Source organism: Amphiprion ocellaris, chromosome 8 (assembly GCF_022539595.1).
Source record: "Amphiprion ocellaris isolate individual 3 ecotype Okinawa chromosome 8, ASM2253959v1, whole genome shotgun sequence".
NCBI lineage: Eukaryota > Metazoa > Chordata > Actinopteri > Pomacentridae > Amphiprion > Amphiprion ocellaris.
In genome coordinates this window covers 30895333-30921512 of record NC_072773.1, presented here as the reverse complement: position 1 = coordinate 30921512, position 26180 = coordinate 30895333, and the positions used below count along the sequence as shown (strand labels likewise).

Here is a 26180-nt window from a genome sequence, read left to right as displayed (position 1 = left end):
TGGACTACTCTGTGGATCACATCGTGGAAAGAGGCAGCTTAGAACATATTTCAACCTAAAGTTAGCACCCAGGTAACATAGCTAGTTCTCCAGCAACTAGACAACCCCCATCTGGTCGAAGCTAACAGCTAAATGGTACCGATAGCAGCGCTAACACCCGGTCTAAGGTCAGGGTTGGTGTGTCTTTAGGTATGTCTGTTGCAAGAAGTTAAAAGAGGCCACAATTAAAGCAGCTCACCTCATAAAAACAATATCGTCTCCTCATGCATCAGCAAAATCCAAACAGCCACACAGCGTCCCAAAATGCTGACGGTCGCCTCATTTTATGCACCGGACTAACGCTGCGGCTAGCCGGCTGGAGGGTGAGTGGGGGAAGTGCACGTCGGCGGAAGGCAGGCTGTGCGGTGGTGCTAGCTAGCTGTTCAACTAGATGGATTACCTATAGCTAACCAGCTACTTGAGCTTTGTGTCGAGGGGTGGTGTACAGCCGGGGAACTATTAGCCACAAAGACAAGTCTTCGGCCAGTCGAGAAAAAGGTTCCCCGGCTTCATGCACTGAATCCAGAAACTCTCTACCCGACTGGCTCCTTGCTTGTGGATTTAGCTTGACGGCTAAAACGTTACCTAGCTGCTGCTCTGTTCTGGAATCTTGCTCGCGAGGTCGTTAAAGCTATTGCAAGTTTGCACAAAATAGTGTATCCGAAAATAACAGCCCTAAACTTAGTTGACACACAAGTGTATGTAATTTTCTTTAAGTTTAAGTCGACTGGAGACTTAAATCTACCTAAATTTGCAGCTCAACTTTGCATGGGTACCCTTGTATGGGTCACTAGCATCTCTTCACTTCGCTGAACTGCGTTGCGTCTGCACACGGCTGTTCCGCCAAGTGGCTAGCCGCTGCTAGCACTGCTAGCTAATAACAACTACGTCAAAAATTAATTCATGCAAACGAACGAGCAGAAATAGGGTTTTTATCAGAAGATACTAGTAGATGCGTTACAGTTGAGTTAAGCGGTGAACAACACACTGTGCGCGCCAGACAATTCAGAACACAACACAAGATTTTAACGTGGAGAGCGCGGAACAGTGAAATATGGTGGATATTAGATATTAGGTCATTAGATTTTCGGATCCAGGGAAGCCATTTTTCATTAGATTGTTATGATTGTAAGACCAGAGTTGCTGTGACAGACCTGCGATTGAAAGATATGGTCGTGTTAAGTGATCGGCAGCTATTTGGCTGGGTTCAATCAGGTTCATTTTTTTTCTTCTTCATTTTGTCATGAATATAACTGTTGTGCACTTCATCGTGGTCGATAATGCCATTTTCCCCGTCAGTTTTTATACTGATGTGTGCATTTGATTGGAGCAACTGAGAAAGATTGGGGAGTGCAGTCGATGACATGATCCGAAATAAACCTTGACCAAGTTTCCAGCAAGTTCATCGACCAGGACTAAAATAAGTCAGTCAACGTTATGTTGCTTGTGTTTTTAGATGTTTCATGGTTTATCTGGCTATTTGGTGCCACAATATTTTGCCATTTGCTCTGGTCATAATTATTATTTTCTAACAAGTGACATGGAGGTAAATAAAAATTAAAATGTGTGTACAGCCCTTGAATAAAAATAATAATGAGTTTAAGACGTGCTCAGCCATCCAGTAAACACTTTACAGCCCTTATTCCCGTATAACTAATTTGTTCATGTTTAGTAGGTGATCATTCTATTATTTTAAATTCTAATTATTTTCTAATGTAATGAAAGCTCAGATTTCATTCTCAGTCAACGTTAAAGAGCAATAATAATGTCACAGGCAGTGAACACACCACAGATTCTGTGGGGGGATGGGACTGGGTTGGCCTTCTTTATCTGCTGGCTGCCTTATCACTGTGAGAAAATTACATTGGTATGGATGACCCAGGAAGGATAGGTTCAAGAAAACTGCTCTGAGACCTGCTCAGTTTCCTAATTGTTAGTTTTTGATGGGACTTCTACCGAGTGTCATGCTGAAATGTGAGGGCATGTTAAAAACCAGTACACTTTGCATAACAGCAAATGAGCTGTTCTGCAGATAAAGGCAGAAAGTGCACTCAGAGTTCTAACGCTTATATTTATCTGTTTGTTTTTCATAAAGAGTGGCACGATTCAGAATTTGGTGAGAAAAGGATTTCTTTCATTCTGTAGTTCTGATTAAATAACACTGAGCTCCCCGTGCCATCCCTTCATGAGCCCACGCTGAAAAGCCAAAGGCCCGAGGCGGTACATGTAAAGCTCAGATGTCATTGAGATGATCCTGTGAAATTACAGAAAATTAGGTTGGGTAACTGCCTGCCTCATTGTTAGAACATCACAGGTTTAATCATCATATACTGTATATCATCAGTCATGCCTTATAGCAAAACACTCACGTGTTAATTGGCTTATTTAACCTATAGCTCAACACTTTTCAGTAACTATATAGGAGAACATCTGCTAAATGTCACAAATGTGAAGCTATTGTGCTTCACTTTTGTTACCTGTAGATGAGCACCTAATGCAATACACTGTCTACTCAAAATACACTGTGTGAACTTCTTTCGGCGGTGAACTAGAACCTGCTGCAGGGGGCCTGCACTTGATCTTGTATTGTGAAATTTAATAAGTGTAGAGGCATTTACAGTGTGCACATGAGGCCACTGAAGTGAATAATGTACAAGAATTACTGGCAAACGCAATTAAATTTAAAAGAGTTTTCCAAAGGTGATCAGGAATACAATTTTTGTGGTGTCCTTTGAAAGACGCATTAATGTACACTCATAGAGTCTGGCTTAAAGCTACAATAAACAGAATCGTTCTAGTCATAACTCTTGGATCCATTTGCATTCACAAATAAGGAAATATTTGCATACACAAATAATATTGTCATAAAAAGTTATGTCATTATTGTTAGAACCCGATGACAATGGTTTCAATTCCAAATAGAAATATTTGCTCAGCTAGTGTTTGACTTTGTCAGTTGCTGAATGAGTGCTATACATGTTTTCATTTTGAAAATAGGTTATTATTGATCCCCCTGACAGGATTAGTTAACTCCCCATTCAGCTTTAGTAAAATTGGATTAGATTTTAGGGGGCTGAGACTGGCTGTAAAACGGTGACTGATTGGCCAGTGGATGTAAATAGAGGCTGGTATTAGGACACAAGGCCTCTCCTATTGGTCAGTCGGTGAGCAGGGTGCTTTCCCATCTGCCTCCTATATCTCAAGGATAATCCCCTGGAATACCTTCACAGATGTTTACAACAGAACATAAACTGGTAGAGGAGAATATATTTTGTGTCTTGTGCATTTTTATGTACCTTAAAGAGCCCTAGAAAGAAAAAGAAAACAATGCATGCTATTTTTATAGCATACAGTTTGGTCTGTTTTTATCTTATTTACCTCATATTGAATTGATTTTGAGCTCATAGTACTGATAACATAGTGCAGAGTAAGCTATACAAATATTTACTATACAGTCAGTGCTGTAAAATGCATTGTCTGACAAATTGCAAATAAATAATATCCCTTATGTATGTAAATAGTCGTAAAAATATAGGTACAACTAGGTTTACTGTGTATAATATTATAAATCAAATCAATGTTTGTTAAATAAGAGTTTATTATGTAGAGAAGTCAGTGTACCGATGAGGAAATTTATGACGGGAAAAAATCCACAGGTATAATATCGATTCCTCCACAAGGGGGTGTATAACCTCACACTCCTGAAAACAGCCTTTAACAAACAGCATTAACCTTTCAAAAGCTGCTTTACTTTGAGCATGTTTCATGTAGATTTTTAGTGGAAACAGGTAAATTGCCTTTGAAGCAAGTCAAAGTGTATCGATTATTATCTTTGGATGAACAGATGAGATGGAGCAAAATTCAGCAGTCGACATATACAACAAACTGCTGCAATGCATACCAATAAACTGGTCTCCTCTAAGATTCTAAGGAACCTGATAACGCCTTGAAGTAGCCCTTGAAGCATTTATCATAATCTGTGACTCTGATAAAGTCAAAGTGGTGGCACAGTGTGGGGAATATTAAGTACGTCTGGGCTTTTCATTAACCTGTCGGTTTGTTAGACTATATTTCCACAGCACACCGCTGCACGCTGCAACATACATAAAACTCAACTGCAAGCCCTGGAAACTGTTCTCTGCATTTGTCATATGCCTGACTTTTTTTCATTCAAACAAAAGATAAATCAGCTTAATAGGCAAAATGTACTCCAGAGCTGAAGAAAAAGCAGAGTGTTGCTTCATAAAATTGCATTTTAATTTGGTTTATGACATAACAAGTAGGGCGTACAATACAGGTAATGGAATTATTACAATAAAATGAAACATTTATATATTATGATTCAGAAAGTACAAAAATAAAGATTCTATTGTTCAGGGAATTCATTCCTGTCCCATTAGAATAATATATATTTTCCACATGTATAACTGAAATAGAGAAATACTCCGATGTACAGACAGACTATGATACAGTCGTTTTGGTATCACCATTTCTACATTTACCTACTCCGGAAAACTTACTCATTATGCGTATCACCACAGTGTTAGACTGTATTTCATGATGATTATAATACAAACGATAGTGAAAAAAGCAAGCAAGCCATTCCAGTGTTTTTAATTTGAGAAAAGAACAGGAGCTGTTAGTGTAAATGTATGTAAGTTGCAATAGAACATGTAAGGAATCTATATGTTTAGGCTTTTATGGATGAAATGAGTTGGAGTCTAAAACAAGGCATCCAATACTGTACAGTAATCTAGCATACCAGTGCACATGTGATATCCGTCTTTGCAGGGAGTGTTTCTCTTTAATTTCCATCCTCATAGGTTCACTCAGGTTGTTTTGTTTGCTCAGAATGCCATCATTCACATATATGTTTGCCTTGTCCTGAGTGGACAAACCACTGAAACTCACTGGAGTGCAAGTTCCTTGACTGTCAGCGGTCTGGTGTCCTTTTGCCACCTCCCCCCAGAGGACCTGGCTTAATGAAGAGAAGAGTCGCAGAGGTCCAAATGCCCAGTGTGCAAGTCTGTGGTCCTCCAACAGTGCATAGCTGGACGCCAGCACGCCATCTACGAACAAAGTTCCAGCTTCTGTCAAGGGCGCATACACTCCCACACTCTCTGCTACTGAAATGGAGATGATTGGAGATGGGTGCATTTGACCCCCTGCTGTATGGATGAGAACACAGTCCCCTGCCTTGGCTCTGCTGGCAAACTGAGCCTGGTACTCCCTACTGTCACGTCTGCAGCGGGGGGACAAAAACACCAAGTGATGCGGAGTGAGGGCCAATCTATGGCCGTCTTCTGTCTCCAGAGACAGAAAAGAAGACCAGCTTTCTTGGTCCTTGTGCAGAAACAAGACAACTTGGCTATACACGACTTGGCCTGTCCCAGACAGGGCCATGACTCTGTCCCCAGGAGCCAGTGACGACAGACTTTTCTGCCTCCCTCCAGCAACAGTCACCCGGGCCCAGCCTGGGAAACAGCCACCTTTTTCCACAGCAACAGAATGATCTGCAGAAAGATCAGCAGAAAAAGTAAAGATGACTGTACAAATTCTGTTCCTTTTTTGTGTCCTAAATATCCTGATACACCATACAGTGACGTGATGCAATATGACAGCTATCAGCATGATCACACATGAGAGCTCCGTCCTTGAACTTACCAGCTTTTACTGAGCAGTGGATGTGATATTTGGACTCATAGTGGACCCAGTCGAAGCCTGCCTCCACAGCCAACTGGGCCAGAAGACCGTACTTCTCAGTTTCCCTGTCATCAGTGGTTATATCCACAGCGCGGCCCTCATAGTGCAGAGATCCAGGAGGGTGGTGACCGTCCTCATCCCAGGCCTCCGTCACACGTAGGTGAACCCCTGGCCACTGGTTCATCACTGCAATCGCCAACCGATTCAAACAGTCCTTACACCGCTGGGAACGGAAAGAGACAGAGGAGAGGGGTTCAGATTCAAACAGCATTAACTAATAAAATGGCTGGTATATTGGACAACATTAGACTATTTCAGATATGCAAATGTCAGCACATATGTCTGCCTTTAACGATCAAGAATTTACAGTACAGAAATACATTTGCTTCACACAGATTTACCAGATTTTTAAACTCTATGATTTATATGAATTAATAATATTTGTATCAGGCTATTAGATCAGCAGTTCCACTAAGGATTGGGTTTCATATCGGTAAAATGCCAACATTCATTACAAAGAGTGTCGAACAAATCACCTTTTCTCTTATCACAGTCTGTAGCAGAAAACAGTCAGGTAGCCATTAAGTATATATTAGGCTGTTTATGATTTTTTTTTTTAAAGTTGTTAAAAGCTAAACCTGAACAGATTCAATAAGGCATTTGAAAAGATTCATATTAAAACTGAACACAGTTTCAATAAAACTTAACATCATTGATAATTATGTGAAATTAACGGAAGTCATAACCATTTTCAGTAAAAGACTGGAATGACTAATAGCAGACTTTATGTGTAGATGGATGTGTGAAGATGTATGGATGTGCATTTCTGAGTCACTTCTCTTTCCTTTTTAAAACTGTCATTCCTCTCCAGGTATAACGACAGGGCTGGGTTGGTTTTCAGATGTAGAAAATGCTGTACAGTAAGATTTTTTTTGTACTTGTAGATATTTCTGTTTCATTTGACATTGTTGAACTAGTTATTAGTTTATTTAAGACAAAACCTCTACTTTTAATCACTCATTCTACAGCGTGTGCCATGTACAGTCTGAACCAAACCCAGGTACAAGCGACAGACGTGCAATCATTCATTAACAGCAGCAGCAGAACTACCTCAGAATACAGGACGCTGTGAGTCGACACCGAAGTACAGAGTGATTTCAGTGCTTAGCGGAAAACGATCCCAGCATTTCAACGCTCTGTCTCTGGCTCCCAGGTTATGATTGTCTGTCTGCTGGCATCATCACACAATTCCTCCTCTACTCCGTTAAAGGCCATCTCAACCTTGCTCAAACAATCGGAGTACAAGAACAAACCTACTGTAGCCAGTTTGGCACATTCCTTGGCCTTTTCAACAGGGTGACAGAATAATCAAGGCCATTCTCTGCCTTTCCAGATTGTTCCAGGCTTGAGTTTCTCGGTTTCACCCCTGAGACATTTGATCAAATATGTGCACAGTGACTCTTAACACCCCCGTGGGCCATAATGTTACAGACTGTGTCAGCATTGTCGCAAAATAGCAGGCAGAGAAGTGATGACGTCGGCATCCGAGGTGATACACTCATTATCATCTCCTGAAAGCGCGCTTGCTTGTGACTTGCGTGATGTGGCAGGTCTTACGGCACAGAATTAGCCGAATAAAGCTTATTTCGCAGGCGAAAAAAGGCTGAGACAGAAAGCGATGTGAGCGTGGAGCTGGGTGAGAAGAAAGCAGCAGAGCCGAGGCTGGGACTCCAGAGAGAGGGCAGAGGGGAAGAATGTATGGGCACGGACTTGGGAATGTGACAGCAAGAGTGAGAAAGAGAGAGGGACAGAAAACAAACAGGGTAGATTTCTCTCGCAATGCCATTGAAGAGAGGCGTTTCATTGTCACAACTACAATAGTCGCTTTTCCGACGGTGCCATTACTTCAGCAGGCGGGAATTTTGTATAGGCGACCCCTCTGAGCCTCCGAATGACGCACAAAGAGCATCTTTCACATCTGGGCAAAAAAAAGGGGCACATGCACACATACACACACTCAAAATGGGTATCAGAAGGGCACACATATACAGCTACAAGTTTCCATCACATACAATCACTCCGGGAGGGGAAGGAACACAGATTCATATCCGAAACAATCACAGCAGGCCACAGCATCCGAAACAGAGCAGTGTCTGAGTGTCCAGTGTGGCATTCAAAATGTTTTGCTCAAAAGTTGTTCATCTCGCTGCCTAGATCTTATCATCTCTACATCATCGATTTGTCCTTTGTGACTTTAGCTGCCTGTCCCCAGTAAACAATCAGGAATTCAGGTTGCCTGGATTTTTTTTCTGGTAGGGCACACTGAGAACCTGCCATAGGAATCAGTTTAATTCCAATAACAAAGACTTTGGTTAAAGATTAAAAGGAATTGTTCCTGTAGGGGAACTCGGTCTCTTAAGGGTAGTGTTGAATTACATCCTGATTGTCTTATCACCGCAAAAAAGGGAGGGAATGTTTGGTCAAAACTTACACAGTCTGTGTTGAACATTTGTCAGTTAGGAGCCCTGCAAGGGCAGGTAGTGTAGAGAACAGCAAACAATGACCGAGATTGTATGATTCGATTTGAAGGTGCCTTGCTGCAGTGGTATGAACTGTAAACCACTGTCTGCACATTTGTGTTAATGTAGTTGATCAGTCATCCAGCAGAGGGATTGTGTAGGAAAGGATCAAGACACTTCAGTCTCAGCATCCCTCAGCTAGTTGTCTGACCTTTTTGCTCATTTATTGTAAAATTAGCCCCATTAACCACAACACCCTGGCCTCACCTTGGTCATGAAGCGGTCAGCATTGGTGTTCTCCTCATCTTTGAACACAATGTCTGGGTTGTAGTTGCACACCAGCTCATTGAACCGCTCAGAGTTGCGTGTGATCTTGCCTTCTGCTCTGCCGCTGGCCCCGAGGTTGTTTTCTGAGAAATTGGGGAAAAACTGCTTGTAGTGCATGGCTGTGAGCTTCCTGGGCCGGGGTCGGATGCCGTACCCGGGGCCCGGCCCGCATCCCTGGACCAGCCATATGCATGTCCACACGGCAAGCAGGCCGTGCTGTGCCAGGCGGGCCCACCAGGACTGCTTCATTGGGGAGGGTTGGGGCTCCCAGGAGTCAGTGGCTCACAGTTCCTGCAGCAACAGCCCAGTTCCAGGTGTGTGACAGCAAGTGAATGAGGGTCAAATGTGGGTCCATTCCAAATCATGGATTACTGGTGCTGATAGTAACACAAAAAAGTGCTGGGACATGCAGCTACTTCTTGCTGTCTTGATCAGACAAGGAGCTTAAAAGTACAGAAACAGATATTCTGATTCAGTTTTTAAAGGGGCTCCAGGAGTGATCTGATTGGTGGAAGTCTGCCGTTTCTGAAGTCTGGCATCAAATAAGAAATCAGAGAGCTTTTGGAACAGATATGTCACCAAATATCAGCTGCTTCTAGGTCTCCTGAGAGCTGAAAGTCATCTTCACACGTCCTCCAACGTTACCTGTCGTGACGCAGGTGTTTTTTTTTTTTGTAAAAGTCTCTTTCTGCTCACTTACCGCTTCTCTCTCCACGCAGTTTCCGCTTGACGAGACACACAAACTGACGCGCACCTAAAACTCCACGGATCTCTGGTGTCTCTCTATAGACGCTCCTGTGGCGCGCTCATCCTCTTTGTCCATCCAAGAAACGTGTCTGTAAAGAGAGTCGGCTTGTTGTTGTTGTTGCGAGCGTTTTTTTTCCTCCTTCTCTGCTTCGTCCACCGTCTTCTGTCGCGTTTCAGCGCTCCTGGCCACCTTGCGCCAGCCATTGGGTCTTATTAGCGTCCCGACAAGATTGCCCTCCCTTCCTCTGCGCGCTCCCACCGCTTCAGCACACGCCTCCAATTCAGCCATACAAAGGACACATGATTAGTCTAATTATGTTCACACAATGACCCGGACCCCCCCCCAAACTCATTAAATATTTCAGGATCATTAAAACACTCATGGATGGGCACCTTTTCCAATTAATGCTCAACAAATAACCAAATATTCTTAAAAAAATATTAATCATAAACCAGCAGTGAGATGTATGACTCATACAGAGCTTATACAGAATATTTCAGTTCAAATACAGCCCCAAACTCTTATTCCAGACACTTTAAACTAACATGCCCTTGCTTCTATGTGGCCATCCCACCCACCAGTCCCTCTCTGCTGCTGTTATTAATAGACAGAGTTGAAGGTGAGGACCCCAGAGGGAGCCTTGACACCCCTATGACTTACAGTGCTGCCTTCCTGTGTTTGGGGAGCACCACCTGACCCCCCTGAACCCAGTGCACCCAAGACCTCTGGAAACACCCGCCTGGCCACATCATCCACTTATTATTTTTATCCCTCTCAGAACAATAGCTGGGAGAATCGTAAAAATGTGTCAGATAATGCCAGAGAGGGCGCAGAAAAGAGAGTAATCATTGTGTCTCGAGGGTGTGACATCTGTAATCACACACGGAAGCTTAAATTAATGGGGGGGGGTTAAAAGTCAGAGTGTGTCACCGTCCTATCTCAAGCTTCTTGGAACACTCGAGGACTCGGTGCATCATAGTGCACTTCTTCACGGAGGCTTTGTTTCTGTGGAATTTCAGCCCACTAACAGAACGGCTCGGTATTTAGATGAAGCAACTAAAACATCTCATTCAAAAAGCGCCTGTGAAGTTCTCCAACTGTGCCTGAACGTTTTCCTTTGTGCAGCAATGGAGCACAGGTCACAGAGCTCCACGCTGACCATGGAAAAAGCAACCTTGTAGGGGAAGTTTCCAGATGATCCCAGGATGTTGTAGGGAGGGGTGGCAAGGCGAAGCTGCATCTTCCTGTCCTTATGATAAACACGGAGGAAGGCTCAAGTCTGGCCTGAGCAACCCAGATGAAAGACATCGGCCTTCATAACAAATGCAAGGAATGACTCAATCAAAAAAAGTAACAAACACTTTCATATCTACAATTACCCACACCGACGTTTCTCCTCAAAGCCGTACAGCAAGAGAAAGATTTCATCAGACATGAAAGGGAAAGGAAGGAAGCAAACATCTGTGGGTTGGAGATGGAAATAAAGTCATTATTATTAGTTTTTATTTTGGGTGCCCCCATCCTCCTGCCTCCCTCTGCCTCCTTCTGGCTCTCAGCATTTCACTCCCCCATTTCAGGATGGGAGTACATGGCTGGGTGAATGGTTTAGTTTCCTGCAAAGCCACAGCACAGAAAACGAGATCTTTCCTGCTTGGGTTAGCCTACCCTGCTTTGTTCTTTCCAAATGGACGCATGCACTTGCACCTGAGCTGCTGGTCAAATACATCAAGTACCTGCAAGATAGGATTTCCATCATCTGTGGAGTTGTCAGTGATCACTAATAACTGACTCATAATTCACAAATAGTGGAACAGTGCAGCCAAGGATTGCAACTTGCAATATTTTTTAAGGATGAGTTGATTGTAAAAGAGAAGTTAAACAATGCTGGCTTGGACCTTTCAAGTGTTTGTCTTGTCTCTTGGAGCTGAATAGACACTATGCAGGATCCATTTCCTCAGATGGAGGCCGTTTCAAGGGTTGGGGGGGAGAAAGGAAAGTCAAGGAACTGACACCTAACCACCTCCCTCCCCTCTCTCAAACACATACACACCCGTCCTTTCTCTCTGCCTGATGCTGCACGGCTCATTCCGCTGCCTCTCAGCGTGTTATCAGCGCAGGAAGAGGCAGGGTGGTGCGTTCTGATGTGGCTCCACACGCTGGATCATTCTTGGCTTTCTGTATTGTAGTTTGGTCGACAATACATTGATCACTTTATGTGTTGCATTCAGGTGTACAGCATCTAACATGATGTGTACGTAAATATGTTGTGTCCAGGGTTAAGTGTGCTTCTGCTCATGACGTGGACCATGAAAAAGAGCACCAGTGAGCTGAGGCGATGCTGCACTGAAGTGGACAATAGACTGAGAAGGGTGGAACTTCCTGGCTGCAGACAAGCAGGTCAAAGGACAGATATAATGCTAAAACCTTGTTTTCTGAACTTGACCGAAAAAATTACTTGCATTGTATAGATAGAATACAATAACAATTAAAGCTGCAAGCAGCGTTGGACGGGTCCTCGCATCCTTGCTGGTCGGCGAATCCGCGCACGTCCACCAGGTGGCGCTGCGACCGAGAATTTATGTCGGCCTATGGATGTGATCAGGACTGGACTCTGATCACACCTGTAAAGTTTGAGGCAGATTGGAGCATGTAGAGGACAGTTACACAGCAGTTGATGTTTCATGGCGAAGCATCAAAATTCACGAGGCCGCCATGGCCACGCCCTCAGACTTAAGGTGAGCATTTTGATAACTTTTGATCACCCATGCCTGGAGTACATGCTGGCCAAATTTCAGCTCACTCGGTGTTACCCTGTTTGAGTTGATAGCTTTTCAAAATGTGTAAAAATCACCAAAAATTTAAGGTTGGTGTTAAATTCTAGAAAGAAGAAGAAGATTAAAGAAAGAAAGTACATAAAAAAGAAGCAATTAAATCAAAGGGAAAAAGTTGAGACAAGAAAACATTTATAAAGTAGCAAAATATAAAAGTCGAAGTAATTTAAGAAGTTTATTTAATAAGTAAAGATGTAACTTTGTAAATAAGTGTTGTAGTCTATTTCACTTATTTGATCGATAGGTGTAGTGAGAGACAGGCAGACAACGGGGTAGATATAAGAATGAGGACAACTCATACAGCACGGGGTTGCGAGCGGGAATCGAACCCGTGCCTCAGCGTTGGGGACCTAGTACATACGTGAGTGGCTTAACCCATAGAGCTATATGGACACACATGTTATCTGCTTTTAAACGTGTGTTCATCCGATAGAAAGTCTAGGGGTAGGGTTAGGGTTACAGTGGCAGGTCCTGACAGTAGCAATGTACAAAAACATGGGTATTAAATTTTACATATTTTCATAATTTAATATTAAGTCAAACTAACCAAAAAATTCTTAGAATAAAGTTGAGGTTTTCCCGGTGGATTTTGGCCGTGCTATATAGACCGGCCAAAAACCAACGGGAAAACCGGGTTTTATTTCTCTTAATATTCGGCTGCTTCGTTTGGACATTAAAAATAAATTTGTATACATATTATTTAACCCTATTTTTGTACTACAACTGTAAGGACCCGTCTTTCTAACCCTAACCCTACCCCTACACATTGTATTGCATTTATACATGTTTTAAAACACATAACATGTGTACCCATATAGCTCAACAGGTTAAGCCACTGACGTATGTACTAGATCTCCGACGCTGAGGCCCGAGTTCGATTCCCGTTCGTAACCCCGTGCGGTATGATTTGCCCTCATTCTTATTTCTACCCCGTTGTCTAGCTGTCTCTCACTACGTCTATCCAAACAAAAAGTGAAAGACACTAGTACACTTATTTAAATAGTTAAATGTTTCTTTACAAATAAACACCTTAAAGACAATAACACTTTTACTAGGAATTAAACACAATTTACTATGAAAACTTTACATATACAATTACACATTAAAATCTACTACAAGTTCTTAAAATTACAAACTACAACAGTTTATCTAAACATTTAATATTGAAAATAAGATTTTAACTCATCACATCCAATAATACTTTTCACTCAACAATTACACATTAAAAAGACAAAACATTTGGACATCTAATCTAATATTATAAAATCATAAAGAATGACAAAAGACCAAGACTAAACTTTTAAGATGAATCTAAATACAGACAAAAAATTTGAAAAACACCAGTGACACTTTTGAATATCTAATTACACAGAAGACACAATAACAAAATCCAAAAAAACAAATAAATTTACATATCTTAAAACGTTTTCTATTCTGAAACAAAAACATCTGGTTGTTTCTTCAAACAGTTCCTCTTTCAATGTTCTGGGTTGCACTATGAATTGATTTACTAATAACTCTTTTCTCAAAACTGCTTCCCTCATAAAGTCTACTAATAGTTGAAATCATTGATCAAACTAATGTTACCTTCTGATCACCACTAACTATACTTTTCAGTGAATACAATCAAAGTTTCTGGACCATTTCTAAATAGCACACAGGTGAACGTCTCACCAAAACTCAAATGGATACTCTAAATGTGAAATCAAGACTCATGTTCACAACTTTTAAGGCTTCGATTAAACAGAAATTTCTAACTAACAGAGAAGTACTAAGACACTTTGCACATTTCAGTCCTCAGACTATCTGACATTTCAAACTAACAGACAACTACACATGGACATAGAAGACACGAGTCCTTGGACTATCTGAAGGTTCTAGTTTACAGACAACTACTGTGAAACTTCGAAAATTTCAGCCCTCAGACTGTGTGAAAGCTCATCTCCTCAGGACTCAAGAGGTCTGTACACTTTGAACATCTTGGAAATCAGGGTTCAACCCTCCAGCACAAAGCCTAAAGTCCAACCTCCTGACAAAAACTGTCAAGTCCAAACTCAAGTTAAAAATTAAAGCTGCAAGCAGCGTTGGACGGGTCCTCGCATCCTTGCTGGTCGGCGAATCCACGCACGTCCACCAGGTGGCGATGTGACCGAGAGTGCATGTCGGCCTATGGATGTGATGAGGGCTGGACTCTGATCACACATGTAAAATTTCAGGCAGATCGGACCATGTCCAGGCTACTTATAGAGCATTTCCTTCCATCCACCAGGTGGCGCTGCGACCGAGAGTGCATGTCGGCCCATGGATGTGATCAAGACTGGACTCTGATCACACCTATATAGTTTGAGGCAGATTGGAGCATGTTTAGGGCAGTTACACAGCAGTTGATGTTTCATGGCAAAGTATCAAAATTCGGGAGGCCGCCATGGCCACACCCTCAGACTTAAGGTGAGCATTTTGATAACTTTTGATCACCCATGCCTGGAGTACATCCTGGCCGAATTTCAGCTCTCTCGGTGTTACCCTGTTTGAATTTATAGCTTTTGAATATGTCTAAAAATGAGCCAAAATCGTCAAAACGTATGACATATAATTCAAAATGGCCGACTTCCTGTTGGGTTTCGGGCGTGGCCATGGTTGACTTTTTTGGGTTTCCTGATGTGCTGAATATACCTACAAAATTTTGTAGCTGTAGATGAAACGTCGTGCAAGTTGGCCTAATGACCAAATTTTCAATTTTCCAGGGGGCGCTATGGAGCCATTTTGCCACACACATGCGCAACTCCCATAAAATATCAAATTTTTCGCCAGTCCTGATGAGCATGCCAAGTTTGACGCGTTTTGGGGTATGATAAGGCCGCCACAAATGGCGATTTCCTGGCGGGCAAAGAATAATAATAATTAAAGCTGCCAGCAGCGTTGGACGGGTCCTCGCATCCTTGCTGGTCGACAAATCCACGCACGTCCACCAGGTGGCGCTGCGACTGAGAGTGCATGTCGGACTATGGATGTGATGAGGGCCGGACTCTGATGACACGTGTAAAATTTCAGACAGATTGGAGCATGTTCAGGCTACTTCTAGAGCTTTTCCTGTCCATTCACCAGGTGGCGCTGCGATCGAGAGTGTATATTGGCCTATGGATGTGATCAGGGTCGGACTCTGATCACATGTCAAATTTCAGGCAGATCGGACCATGTCCAGGCTAGTTATAGAGCATTTCCTTCCATCCACCAGGTGGCGCTGCGACCGAGAGTTTATGTCGGCCTATGGATGTGATCAGGACTGGACTCTGATCATACATGTAAAGTTTGAGGCAGATTGGAGCATGTTTAGTGCAGTTACACAGCAGTTGATGTTTCATGGCGAAGCATCAAAATTCACAAGGCCGCCATGGCCACGCCCTCAGACTTAAGGTGAGCATTTTGATAACTTTTGATCACCCATGCCTGGAGTACATGCTGGCCAAATTTCAGCTCTCTCGGTGTTACCCTGTTTGAGTTTATAGCTTTTGAAAATGTACAAAAATGACCCAAAATCGTCAAAAAGTATGACATATAATTCAAAATGGCCGACTTCCTGTTGAGTTTTGGGAATGGGTGTCAATTACATTTTTGTGTGTCTTGACAAGTTACATAAGCCTACCAAGTTTCATAATTCTAGGTCATACGTACTGGCCGTGGTAACTGTTTGAAATTTTCCAGGTGGCGCTATGGAGCCATTTTGCCACACACATGTGCAGTTTCCCTAAAATATCAAATGGGTTACGGGTCCAGATATGTGTGGTAATTTTGGCGAGCATTTGAGCATTTTTAACCTGTCAAAAAGTAGTTTGTTTATTACGGCAACGATGCATTGCCACGGCAACAGTGTTGTATGAATCGTCAAAATCTTCACACTGTGGCATCGCCTCGGCGTAACCACTCAGCTGACCAATTTTCGAGATAATATGACAAAGTTTCCGGCAATGGTAGGTGCAAATGTAATGACAATTACTTCCTGTTGCCAATAGGTGGCGCTATGAGTATTTTTAAATTTATGAATGTGGATGTGTTCAGACCCGGACTGGTGTCCACCATATCAAGTTTGGTCCAGATTGGACCATGTACAGCTGAGATATAAATAATTCAATTTTCATGGCGAGAAATCGAAATTCGCCGCACCGCCACAGACACGCCCTTTGATGACGAGCCACCATTTTCTCTGGGGATCATCATCAATGTGTTCTGGCTTATGTCACCAAATTTGAGGTGAATCTGATCAACGTGCTAAGAATAGTACATCAAAGTGTGAAAAATGTCAATTTCCTGTTACCACAAGGTGGCGCTATGACTGTGAATGTATATAACCACATGGATATTGTCAGGGCTTACAGAATTGCTTTCAAAGCATGTAGTTACTCTGGATGGCATTACATTTGCCTCCAGTACTACTGTGAGGAACCTCGGTGTTATCTTTGACCAGGACATGTCCTTTAACTCGCACATAAAACAAATCTGTAGGACTTCCTTTTTCCACCTGAGAAATATTGTGAAAATCAGGAACATCCTGTCTCAGAGTGATGCAGAAAAACTAGTCCATGCATTTGTTACTTCTAGGCTTGACTACTGTAATTCCTTATTATCAGGTTGTCCCAGTAGCTCTCTGAAATATCTACAGCTGATCCAAAATGCTGCAGCCAGAGTACTGACGGGAGTTAGCAAGAGAGATCATATTTCTCCTATATTGGTTTCTCTTCATTGGCTTCCTGTTAAATCTAGAATAGAATTCAAAATCCTTCTTCTGACATATAAAGCTCTTAACAACCAATCTCCATCATATCTTAAAGACCTGATAGTACCATATTATCCTAGCAGAACTCTTCGCTCTCAGACTGCAGGCTTACTTGTTGTTCCTAGAATCTCTAAAAGTAGAATGGGAGGCAGAGCCTTCAGTTATCAGGCACCTCTCCTGTGGAACCAGCTCCCAGTTTGGGTTCGGGAGGCGGACACCCTCTCTATTTTTAAGACCAGGCTTAAAACCTTCCTTTTCGACAAAGCTTATAGTTAGGGCTGACTGGGGGACCCTGACGGGGTATGCTGGTGTTTTCATTTGCACAACTGACTTCCCCTCTTGACGTCCCTTTAGTTTGCCCCTAGTTATGCTGCTATAGGCCTAGGCTGCTGGGGAACCTCTCTTGATGCACTGAGCCCTTCTCTAACTACCTATGTATTTACTACATATACCATTATTGCATTACATTCACTCTGTTTCTTTCTGTGTCCTTTCTCCGAGTGTCCCTGGTCCCAGAGCTGGATGCTGGATGCTTCAGATGTGTGGCTGTGTTTTATGGTCCTTGTGTCCCACCCCCCCACCTCTCTATCTCTACCCCTCTATCTCTACCCCTCTATCTCTACCTCTACCCCTCTATCTCTACCTTTCTACCTCTTCTGTCCCTCTCAACCCGCCCGGCCAGCAGGCAGATGGGTCCCCCCACATTAGAGCCGGGTTCTGCTCGAGGTTTTTTTCCCTGTTAAAAGGGTGTTTTCCTTGCCACTGTCGCCTTTTGGCTTGCTCTGGGGGTCAGGCATATGGGTTCTGTAAAGCGTCTCGAGACAATTTGACTGTAATTGGCGCTATATAAATAAAATTGAATTGAAAATTGAATTGAACTGAGAGCTCTCAGCAGTTTTCTACCCATTTAAGAACAGGACAAACCGAACAAGCTGTTGTATCGATTTGTCCACGATTTCCTCTCATGTGTCCATTTTAAGGAGTTTGCAGTCAACCAAGGCCGACTCAGAATCACTCCCACCGGGAAGATCTGTGAAGGAAGGTCCACCCGGCTGGTCCAGAAGCTCCGGTCCAGCAGAGCAGCGTCAGGATGGAGACGTAACCGGGTGAGTTAACTAGAGAGGCGACACATTCACATAGAAAATCCAACAATTCCTTCTGTTTTTACAGTTTGTGACTCTGGTAAATGGTGTCATTTTTCAAAGCTGGTGGGTTTTGGGCTTCACAGATTGAACCTAAATGCTTTTCTTAAACAAACTGCTGAGCTGCTGCACAGTGAAATGTTTGAGTGGAGCTCAGGATGAAAGCATCAGAGCTGTTTTACATGTTTTTATGTTCAGCTAATATCATTTCCTCTGGACAATGTTTGTGGTGTTAGAAGTGGACATTTGTAGGGAGTTTTCAGTTGTGATACTTTAATGCATAAATATTTGCAGTGGTGGTTTCACTGCAAGCATCTACTGATGTCACCAGTGAAGTAAATAAAAACAGCATTTGTTGAACTTTACGCCTCTCAGTGTCTGCAGTTAGTTTAGCTGAATCAATGCAAAGATATTTCTATTTTTCTACATGACAGGAATGTCAGTGAAATCCAAATGCTAAGAATAAACAAGTGATCTGCCTGGTCACAGATCCCACTTTAATCCAAAATAAAGACTTTGCAAGGAAATGAACTTGAAATATGAGCCACCAGTAAAAGTTGTGATCAGACAGAAGGGCCTGTATTTTATCTTTGGAGAAGTTTAACATGTAAGTTTGTGCAGCTGATCAGTGGTGAGGCCTGTGGATGACTGGAGATGTGTGTGGACACTTAGACGAAGCAGCAAATGTGTTGAAAATGAGTTGTCTTCTCAGAGTCTTGAAGATGTTTTGTCAGAGCTAAGAAAGAAGTAAGAGATCCTGCAGGTGATTGTTGAGTGGTGTTGAGGAATTTGAATGTAGAGGAATAGCAAAGAGATTTTGAAGATATTTAAGCCATAAGTTGTATTTTATTTGTTTGCTGTTCTCTCCCATTTGTAGTGAAGAGAAGTGATTTGACATGAAGAATGTGATTTGTGTGGCTTTGAAATTGTGTTAAAATGTAAAAATGAGTGATGAGGAGAAGAGTGTGACTTTTTAGTATTGTGTTTTTTAGCGTGTTCTTTAAAAGTTGTAGGTAGATCATGTTCTTTTTTTGATTTTGTGGATTGTTTTTTTTTTCTTTCAGTGTTGATGTCACCGCCTTGACGAATAGAAGAAAAGCCTGTATTTGGGTATGTAGGACCGGTAGTCCAGAGGTAGTGATGGTGGTTTGGAACCTGGAGAGTGCAGGTTCAATCCCCCACTCTGCTCAAGCTTTTTTTTCACATTTGGGCAAAATTCGCCAAAAATCTTCTTGATACGCTCTTTACGCTCTTTACGCTCTTTACGCTCTTTACGCTCTTTACGCTCTTTACGCTCTTTACGCTCTTTACGCTCTTTACGCTCTTTACGCTCTTTACGCTCTTTACGCTCTTTACGCTCTTTACGCTCTTTACGCTCTTCACGCTCTTCACGCTCTTCACGCTCTTCACGCTCTTCACGCTCTTCACGCTCTTCACGCTCTTCACGCTCTTCACGCTCTTCACGCTCTTCACGCTCTTCACGCTCTTTACCTTTTTCAGGCAACTTCTTAGTTTTGCTGGAACCACCCTTCAACTCCAATCCACTGATACTCCACACCACAGACCACAACCTTTCCACTCCACTATCATCCTCCGCAAGCTTCCCAGTGGGGATTCGAACCGTGACCCTCCACATGACAGACACACAACCTATGTGTGAGCTATCTTTCACACAAGGTCCTTCGTGGACTTTGTTGTAATGATGGTTGAAAGAGGTTGTCATACAGCCAAAGTATGTATATATTGTAAATAAAGCTGCTGTAACAATGTACATTTCCCCTGGAGTGGGGAGAAATAAAGAACTTTATCTTATCTTTATCTTATCTTATAAAGTGTCAAAAGAGCCCTGTGCTGGATTCGAACCAAAAACCTCCTAGATGAGAGGCAGATAACTTACCACTGCGCTATCCTTCCTACTGGGTGTAACTGTTAGTTTTCCTAAATGATGGTACACAAAACTATTAAGGAGGTGAAGATAATAAAGGTACTAAGGTGGATTTCAACCGGGGACCTTCAACATGCCAGGCAAAAAACTTACCTCTACACCACCTGTCCTACGAGATGCTGTTCTAACTTTGCTTAAATGATGCTAGCAATTAGTACTGGAGCATCCAAAGGACACATAAAAAGTGTGAGTGGGGATTTGAACCATGGACCTTCAACATGTGAGGCACAGAACTTACCTCTGCACCACATTACCTACAAGGTGTTGTTGTAAATTGGCTTAAATGATGGCATCAATCAGTACTGGAGCAATCAAAGGACAAATAAAAGGTGTGAGTGGAGATTTGAATCATGTGAGGTACAGAACTTATATTGTAGGTTTGTTTCTGAGACTGAATACACCCAATCTCATCTGATCTGCAAAGCTAAGCAGGGTTGGGCCTGGTTAGTATTTGGATGGGAGACTACCTGGGAATACCAGCTGCTGTAAGCTTTTTACTTCTCCTCACAACCTGTACAAGACACTGCTGGTCATTCACTAGAGACAGCTATCAACTAAAACCTCTTGGTTTCTTTATTATACACTCTATGAGGTGGATAAGCTGCAGCTCATGCTGATTTATTGCTGGTTCTGGTTGGAGCCAAAGAACAAAGGCGTCACCTGTTGGAGCAGCTGATGTCCTGCAGCCTCTTCACCACAGAAAGCCTCTGACAGCTTCAATTCTTTACACTCTGACTGCAAGACACCAATCACATAGGAACATATACATGTGTGGAACAAAGAGCTGAGCTGACACCCAACATGTGTTTGACCATTTATTGATAAAGACATTCAAACATGTCTAGAGATAGAACACCAACGCACGGTGTAAGAAAGGTCAGAACAGACTTCACCTGCTCAGGAAACTGAGGTCCTTCGGGGTGCAGGGAGCAATTCTGAGGACCTTTTATGGTTGTGTGGTGGTATCAGCCATCCTGTATGGAGTGGTCTGCTGGAGCAGCAGCATCACGGCTGCAGACAGGAAGAGACTAAAGAAACTGGTTAAGAAAGCAAGCTCTGTCCTGGGCTGGTGTTACACAGGAGGATGATGACAAAGCTGTTGTCTATCATGGAGGACATCTCCCACCCCCTGCAGGAAACAGGACCATCACCGGCAGCTCCTTCAGGGACAGACCGCTTCACCCACGATGTTTGAAGGAGGTCCTTCCTTCCTGCAGCAGTCAGACTGTGTTCAATCAAGCCTGCTCCCAGTAGTTCAGATCACCCATGAAGTAACTGCAATAAAATGTAAATAAGTCAATATGTGCAATTTCACAAGGTTTTTTTTTTTTTACAAGCATTTCTATTTCTTCTCTAAGGAGAAAGCATCTATTTATATCTGTGCACTGAGTGCTGCTTTTCTTTTTACTTTTTTTCCTATCTATTTTATGTACAGCGTCTTTGAGTTTTTGGAAAAGCGCTTTATAAATGAAATTTATTATTATTATTATTATCTGCTACTGCCACACTGAAAATTTCCCCACTGCAGAATCTACCTATCCATCCATCTATCTATGGTCCATCTACCTCCCTACCTATCTATCCATCCATCCATCCATCCATCCATCCATCTCTCTCACAGGTGTGGGGGTTGATTCACCTGTTCTCAATCACCTTAATCCACGAAGGCCCGGTTCTTCATTCTTCCGCTCTCTGCCAGACCAGAGACTTTGAAACCAGAACCTTTCTCCTACAATTAGTCTGGTTTCCCCTTTTTGTTTTCACCTTGGTTTAGTTATCCTTTCTGTGTTGGTTTTAGTTTCATTCGTTAAATAAACTCCTTGTAATCTTTGACCTGTGTCTGCAGATGTCCTGTGACACCAATGATCCCATCTGATATTTAGCATGTTTTCAATTATTGGTCCCATTTCTTAAAAAAAAATAAAAAAAATAAAAAAAAAGCCCCCTGAAATCTGATCAGATAAATGAATGTGAAACTACTTTGGGTCTGCTGCAGCTGCCTCCCTCTGATCTTGTTCCTGCCCACAGCACAATCTGATCAGTGAAACACTGAAGGACAACTTCAGCATGTAAAACATAAATAAGCAAAGGCTGCAACTCGTGATTATTTTAATTTTAACTTAACTTTATGTGCTGTTCAAAAACTTTATTTTTTCTGCAAATGTGTAGTGATTCCAAATCTTGGTTATTGATCTCCTTGATTACAAAAAAAATCTGTATCGACCCGGAAAAAAAACAAACATGTCAGGCACCCTATGATGTTAACTGTTTGCCTGAATGTTTTTGTTTAAAATCCTCAGTAATAACCTTTAACTGGTTGCTCTTAACCCTGTAAAACTCACTGCTGCAAAAATACAACATCAGCTTATTTTTTAATTACTATTTCCTATTATATATATCTGAAATAAACCCTAATCTGGGGTCTGACAGCAGCGTGAGGTCAAAGAAGCTGCCATCAGCTGCTGCACTTCTGTCCGTCCAGCAGATGGAGCCATGGAGCTGCAGTGAAGTGAAGAGCAGCACAAGGCAACCACCACTTCCATCCACTGACGCATTCAATTTGACTGACGCTAATGTTTTATTGACTTCCAACCACTAAACCAATAAAAGCTGCAAGCAGCGTTGGACGAGTCCTCGCATCCGAGCGGCCCGACTGGCCCACGCATATCCACCAGGAGGCGCTGCAACTGAGAGAGTAAAGTTTCAGGCAGATTGGAGCATGTACAGGCTACTTACACAGCACTTCCTGTTTCATGGCGAGAAATCCAAAATGGCCGCCAAGTGGTGCAAAGATGTGATTAGGGCCGGACTCTGATCATACATGTAAAATTTCAGGCAGATTGGAGCATGTACAGGCTGGTTACACAGCACTTCCTGTTTCATGGCGAGAAATCCAAAATGGCCGCCAAGTGGCACAAAGATGTGATTAGGGCCGGACTCTGATCATGCATGTAAAATTTCAGGCAGATTGGGGCATGTACAGGCTGGTTACACAGCACTTCCTGTTTCATGGCGAGAAATCCAAAATGGCCGCCAAGTGGCACAAAGATGTGATTAGGGCCGGACTCTGATCATGCATGTAAAATTTCAGGCAGATTGGAGCATGTACAGGCTGGTTACACAGCACTTCCTGTTTCATGGCGAGAAATCCAAAATGGCCGCCAAGTGGCACAAAGATGTGATTAGGGCCGGACTCTGATCATGCATGTAAAATTTCAGGCAGATTGGAGCATGTACAGTCTGGTTACACAGCACTTCCTGTTTAATGGCGAGAAATTCAAAATGGCCGCCATGTGGCGCTATGACTGTGAGTGTACATCAACCTATGGACGTGATTAGGGCTGGACTCTGATCACACATGTATAATTTGAAGCAGACTGGAGCATGTACAGGCTAGTTAGACAGCACTTCCTGTTTCATGGCAAGACATTCAAAATGGCTGCATTCCGCTGGTAACTATGGCCACGCCCTCAGACTTTTGCGGAGCGTTTTGATAACTTTTGATCAACCATGACTGGTGTCCATCCTGACCAAATTTGAGCTCTCTCGTGGTTACGCTGTTTGAGGTTATAGCTTTTGAAAATGTCCAAAAATGACAAAATTGTCCAAAATATGAATCATATTTCAAAATGGCCGCATTCCGTGGCTCGCCATTTCCACGCCCTCAGACTTTTGCGGAGCGTTTTGATAACTTTTGATCACCCATGACTGGAGTACATCCTGGCCAAATTTCAGCTCTCTCAGGATTACGCTGTTTGAGTTTATAGATATCAAAAAATGTCCAAAAATGACTCATAATTCAAAATGGCCGACTTCCTGTTGCATTATGGGTAATGATGCAAGAAGCTTTTTTGTGCGTCTTGATGAGTTACATATGTGTACCGAATTTCAGAAGTCTAGGTCAAACACTGTCCGGGGGCTGAATTTTCTTAATTTTCTAGGGGGCGCTATTGAGCCATTTTGGCACGCACGTGTGCCATTTCCCTAAAATATCAAATTTTTCGCCGGTTCTGATGTGTGTGGCGATTTTCATGCGTTTTCGTGTATGTTTAGGGCGTCAAAAAGGCCGATTTCCCGGCGGACGAAGAAAAATAATAATAATAATAATTCTTAGGGTTTCAATAGGTTCCTCGCACCACTTCGTGGTGCTCGGACCCTAATAATAATAATTCCTAGGGTTACAATAGGTTCCTCGCACCACTTCGTGGTGCTCGGACCCTAATAATAATTCCTAGGGTTTCAATAGGTTCCTCGCACCACTTCGTGGTGCTCGGACCCTAATAATAATAATTCCTAGGGTTTCAATAGGTTCCTCGCACCACTTCGTGGTGCTCGGACCCTAATAATAATAATAATAAATAATTCCTTGCATTCCAATAGGGTCCTCCGCACCGTCAGTGCTCGGACCCTAATAATAATAATTCCTTGCATTCCAATAGGGTCTTCGCACCATTCGGTGCTTGGACCCTAATAATAATAATAAACCCTAGCATTCCAAGAGGGTCTTCGCACCGTTGGTGCTCGGACCCTAATTAAACGGTCCTCTATTAAAGTGAATTAAATTGTGATGTTATGCGTTTCTCCATGAAATTCTATGTCAACCCAGTCATCCAGAGGCACCCAGTTCAACAAGGGCCTTCGTCAGTCGACTGTGTGAAGCAAGTGTGCCGTGAGTGTGCACACAGGATGGCGGGCAGCTATGGCAAAGGGACAGTGTGGCCCATTATCAGTTGATTAGCAAGCAAGTCTCGCCTTTTCCTGAGTGATTCTGTATTTGCAAGCGTAGAAAAGAGGGAATAACAGCCCTTAATGCACTTTGGCACAAACTTCAAACAGCCGACTGTCAGGAAAGCTAATCTGTGTCTTTTTCCCCCCTTCATTCTTATGTTTTGACAATAAAGATAGCCTATCTCATCCCATTACAAGCTGCCCGCTTCCCGCCTTGTCCCCGATATGCCCGACATCTAGTTCTATAGAGTGTGCTGCCCAATGGGGCCGCCGGGACACTGATTGCAGCGCTATCGACCTTTACTTTCTGCTGCAGGGAAAGGTGCTATCTCAGTGTTTCACCAACTAAATCCAAGGTTAGGAGTGATATGAGGGGTTGTTTCAAGCAGCGTGTGTGCACAGTGTTCCTTAGTGGAGAAAAATCCTTGCATCCAGTTGGCTGGAGTTGTTCTCTAAAAGGCCAAAAAAAGAGAAGGGTTGGCACAAATTGTTTACCATCTCTCCAAAGTGTAACACAGCGTGGCGTCTAGATTGACTTTCAGTAGCACAGAGTAGGCAATAGGCTTGGTGTATTGGCAACAGTGCGGGCAGTAATTTCTGCAAAGTAATGCATTAATGTAATCATGTTACATTTGTCTCTAATGCAGTAATGCGATGCATTACTGTTCCTAAATTAAGATTAGTTACTAATCAGGTACAGCTGCTTTTATTTTGAGGCAGTAGAGCCTTTTTTTTAGACATGCAAGCTAATGTTTCTTCTCACTAATTGCTCTTTGTGCTGGTTTTCACTATTTTTAGTTTTGGTTTTATAGTAAAACTTTATTAAAGGGTATGAAAGAAAGATCTTATGTATGCAATTATTAAAATAGGTATTTCTGCTGTTATGTGTGCATATGTATGATTTAATTTGATATTTTAAACTGGCAATTAAGAGACAATATATGTTAGGTGATGTTGTAGATCAATGACAAGTAATGTAACGTAGTCTGATGAATTACCACCTAAAGGAAGTAAATAAGTAATGGATTTCTTTAATTTTTTTGAGGAACAACCTCAACAGGGATTGACAACGAAAACAATTCTTGAATTCTGTCTGGCCCTCTGAATGGCCACCTCTTAACCTCCTCAGTGACAATACAAGTCTGGGTTTGTTTAAACATTAATCACATTGAATAAACTCTTCTTTCTTTCAAGACTTTCAGATAATGCACATTTCTCTGTCTTACACACACACACACACACACACACACCTTGTATCTGGCTTATGTGCGACTTCCTCAGAGACTAACCAGCCTCCAGATGTGCAAGTAATGTTACGGCGACATTTGAGTTCATTTCCTTTTAGCAAAGGAAGCGCAGTGCAAAACAAAACCTAAACCAAATAAGCTTAATTAAAACATCCAACAAAACAAAACAAGAAATACAAA

General features: G+C 42.5%; 2 protein-coding genes across 4 annotated transcripts in view; both read right to left on the bottom strand.

Annotated features, from left to right (window-relative positions):
- kmt2d (lysine (K)-specific methyltransferase 2D) overlaps positions 1 to 834 on the bottom strand; it is a 33730-nt gene extending 32896 nt beyond the window's left edge. For all 3 annotated transcript variants that reach the window (XM_023283725.3, XM_023283742.3, XM_023283733.3), the window contains exon 1: positions 239 to 834. In XM_023283725.3, the coding sequence (XP_023139493.2) occupies positions 239 to 243 (5 nt within the window). In that variant the 5' untranslated portion in view covers positions 244 to 834. The remainder of the gene's footprint in view (positions 1 to 238) is intronic.
- Positions 835 to 4272: 3438 nt separating this feature from the next.
- Positions 4273 to 9594, bottom strand: dhh (desert hedgehog signaling molecule). Its single transcript, XM_023283583.3, has 3 exons — positions 8529 to 9594; positions 5704 to 5965; positions 4273 to 5552 (listed from the first exon to the last, which is right to left on the bottom strand). Exons 1-3 carry the CDS (start codon positions 8835 to 8837, stop codon positions 4738 to 4740), a joined length of 1386 nt encoding a protein of 461 aa, XP_023139351.2. The 5' UTR covers positions 8838 to 9594; the 3' UTR covers positions 4273 to 4737.
- Positions 9595 to 26180: the final 16586 nt, after the last annotated feature.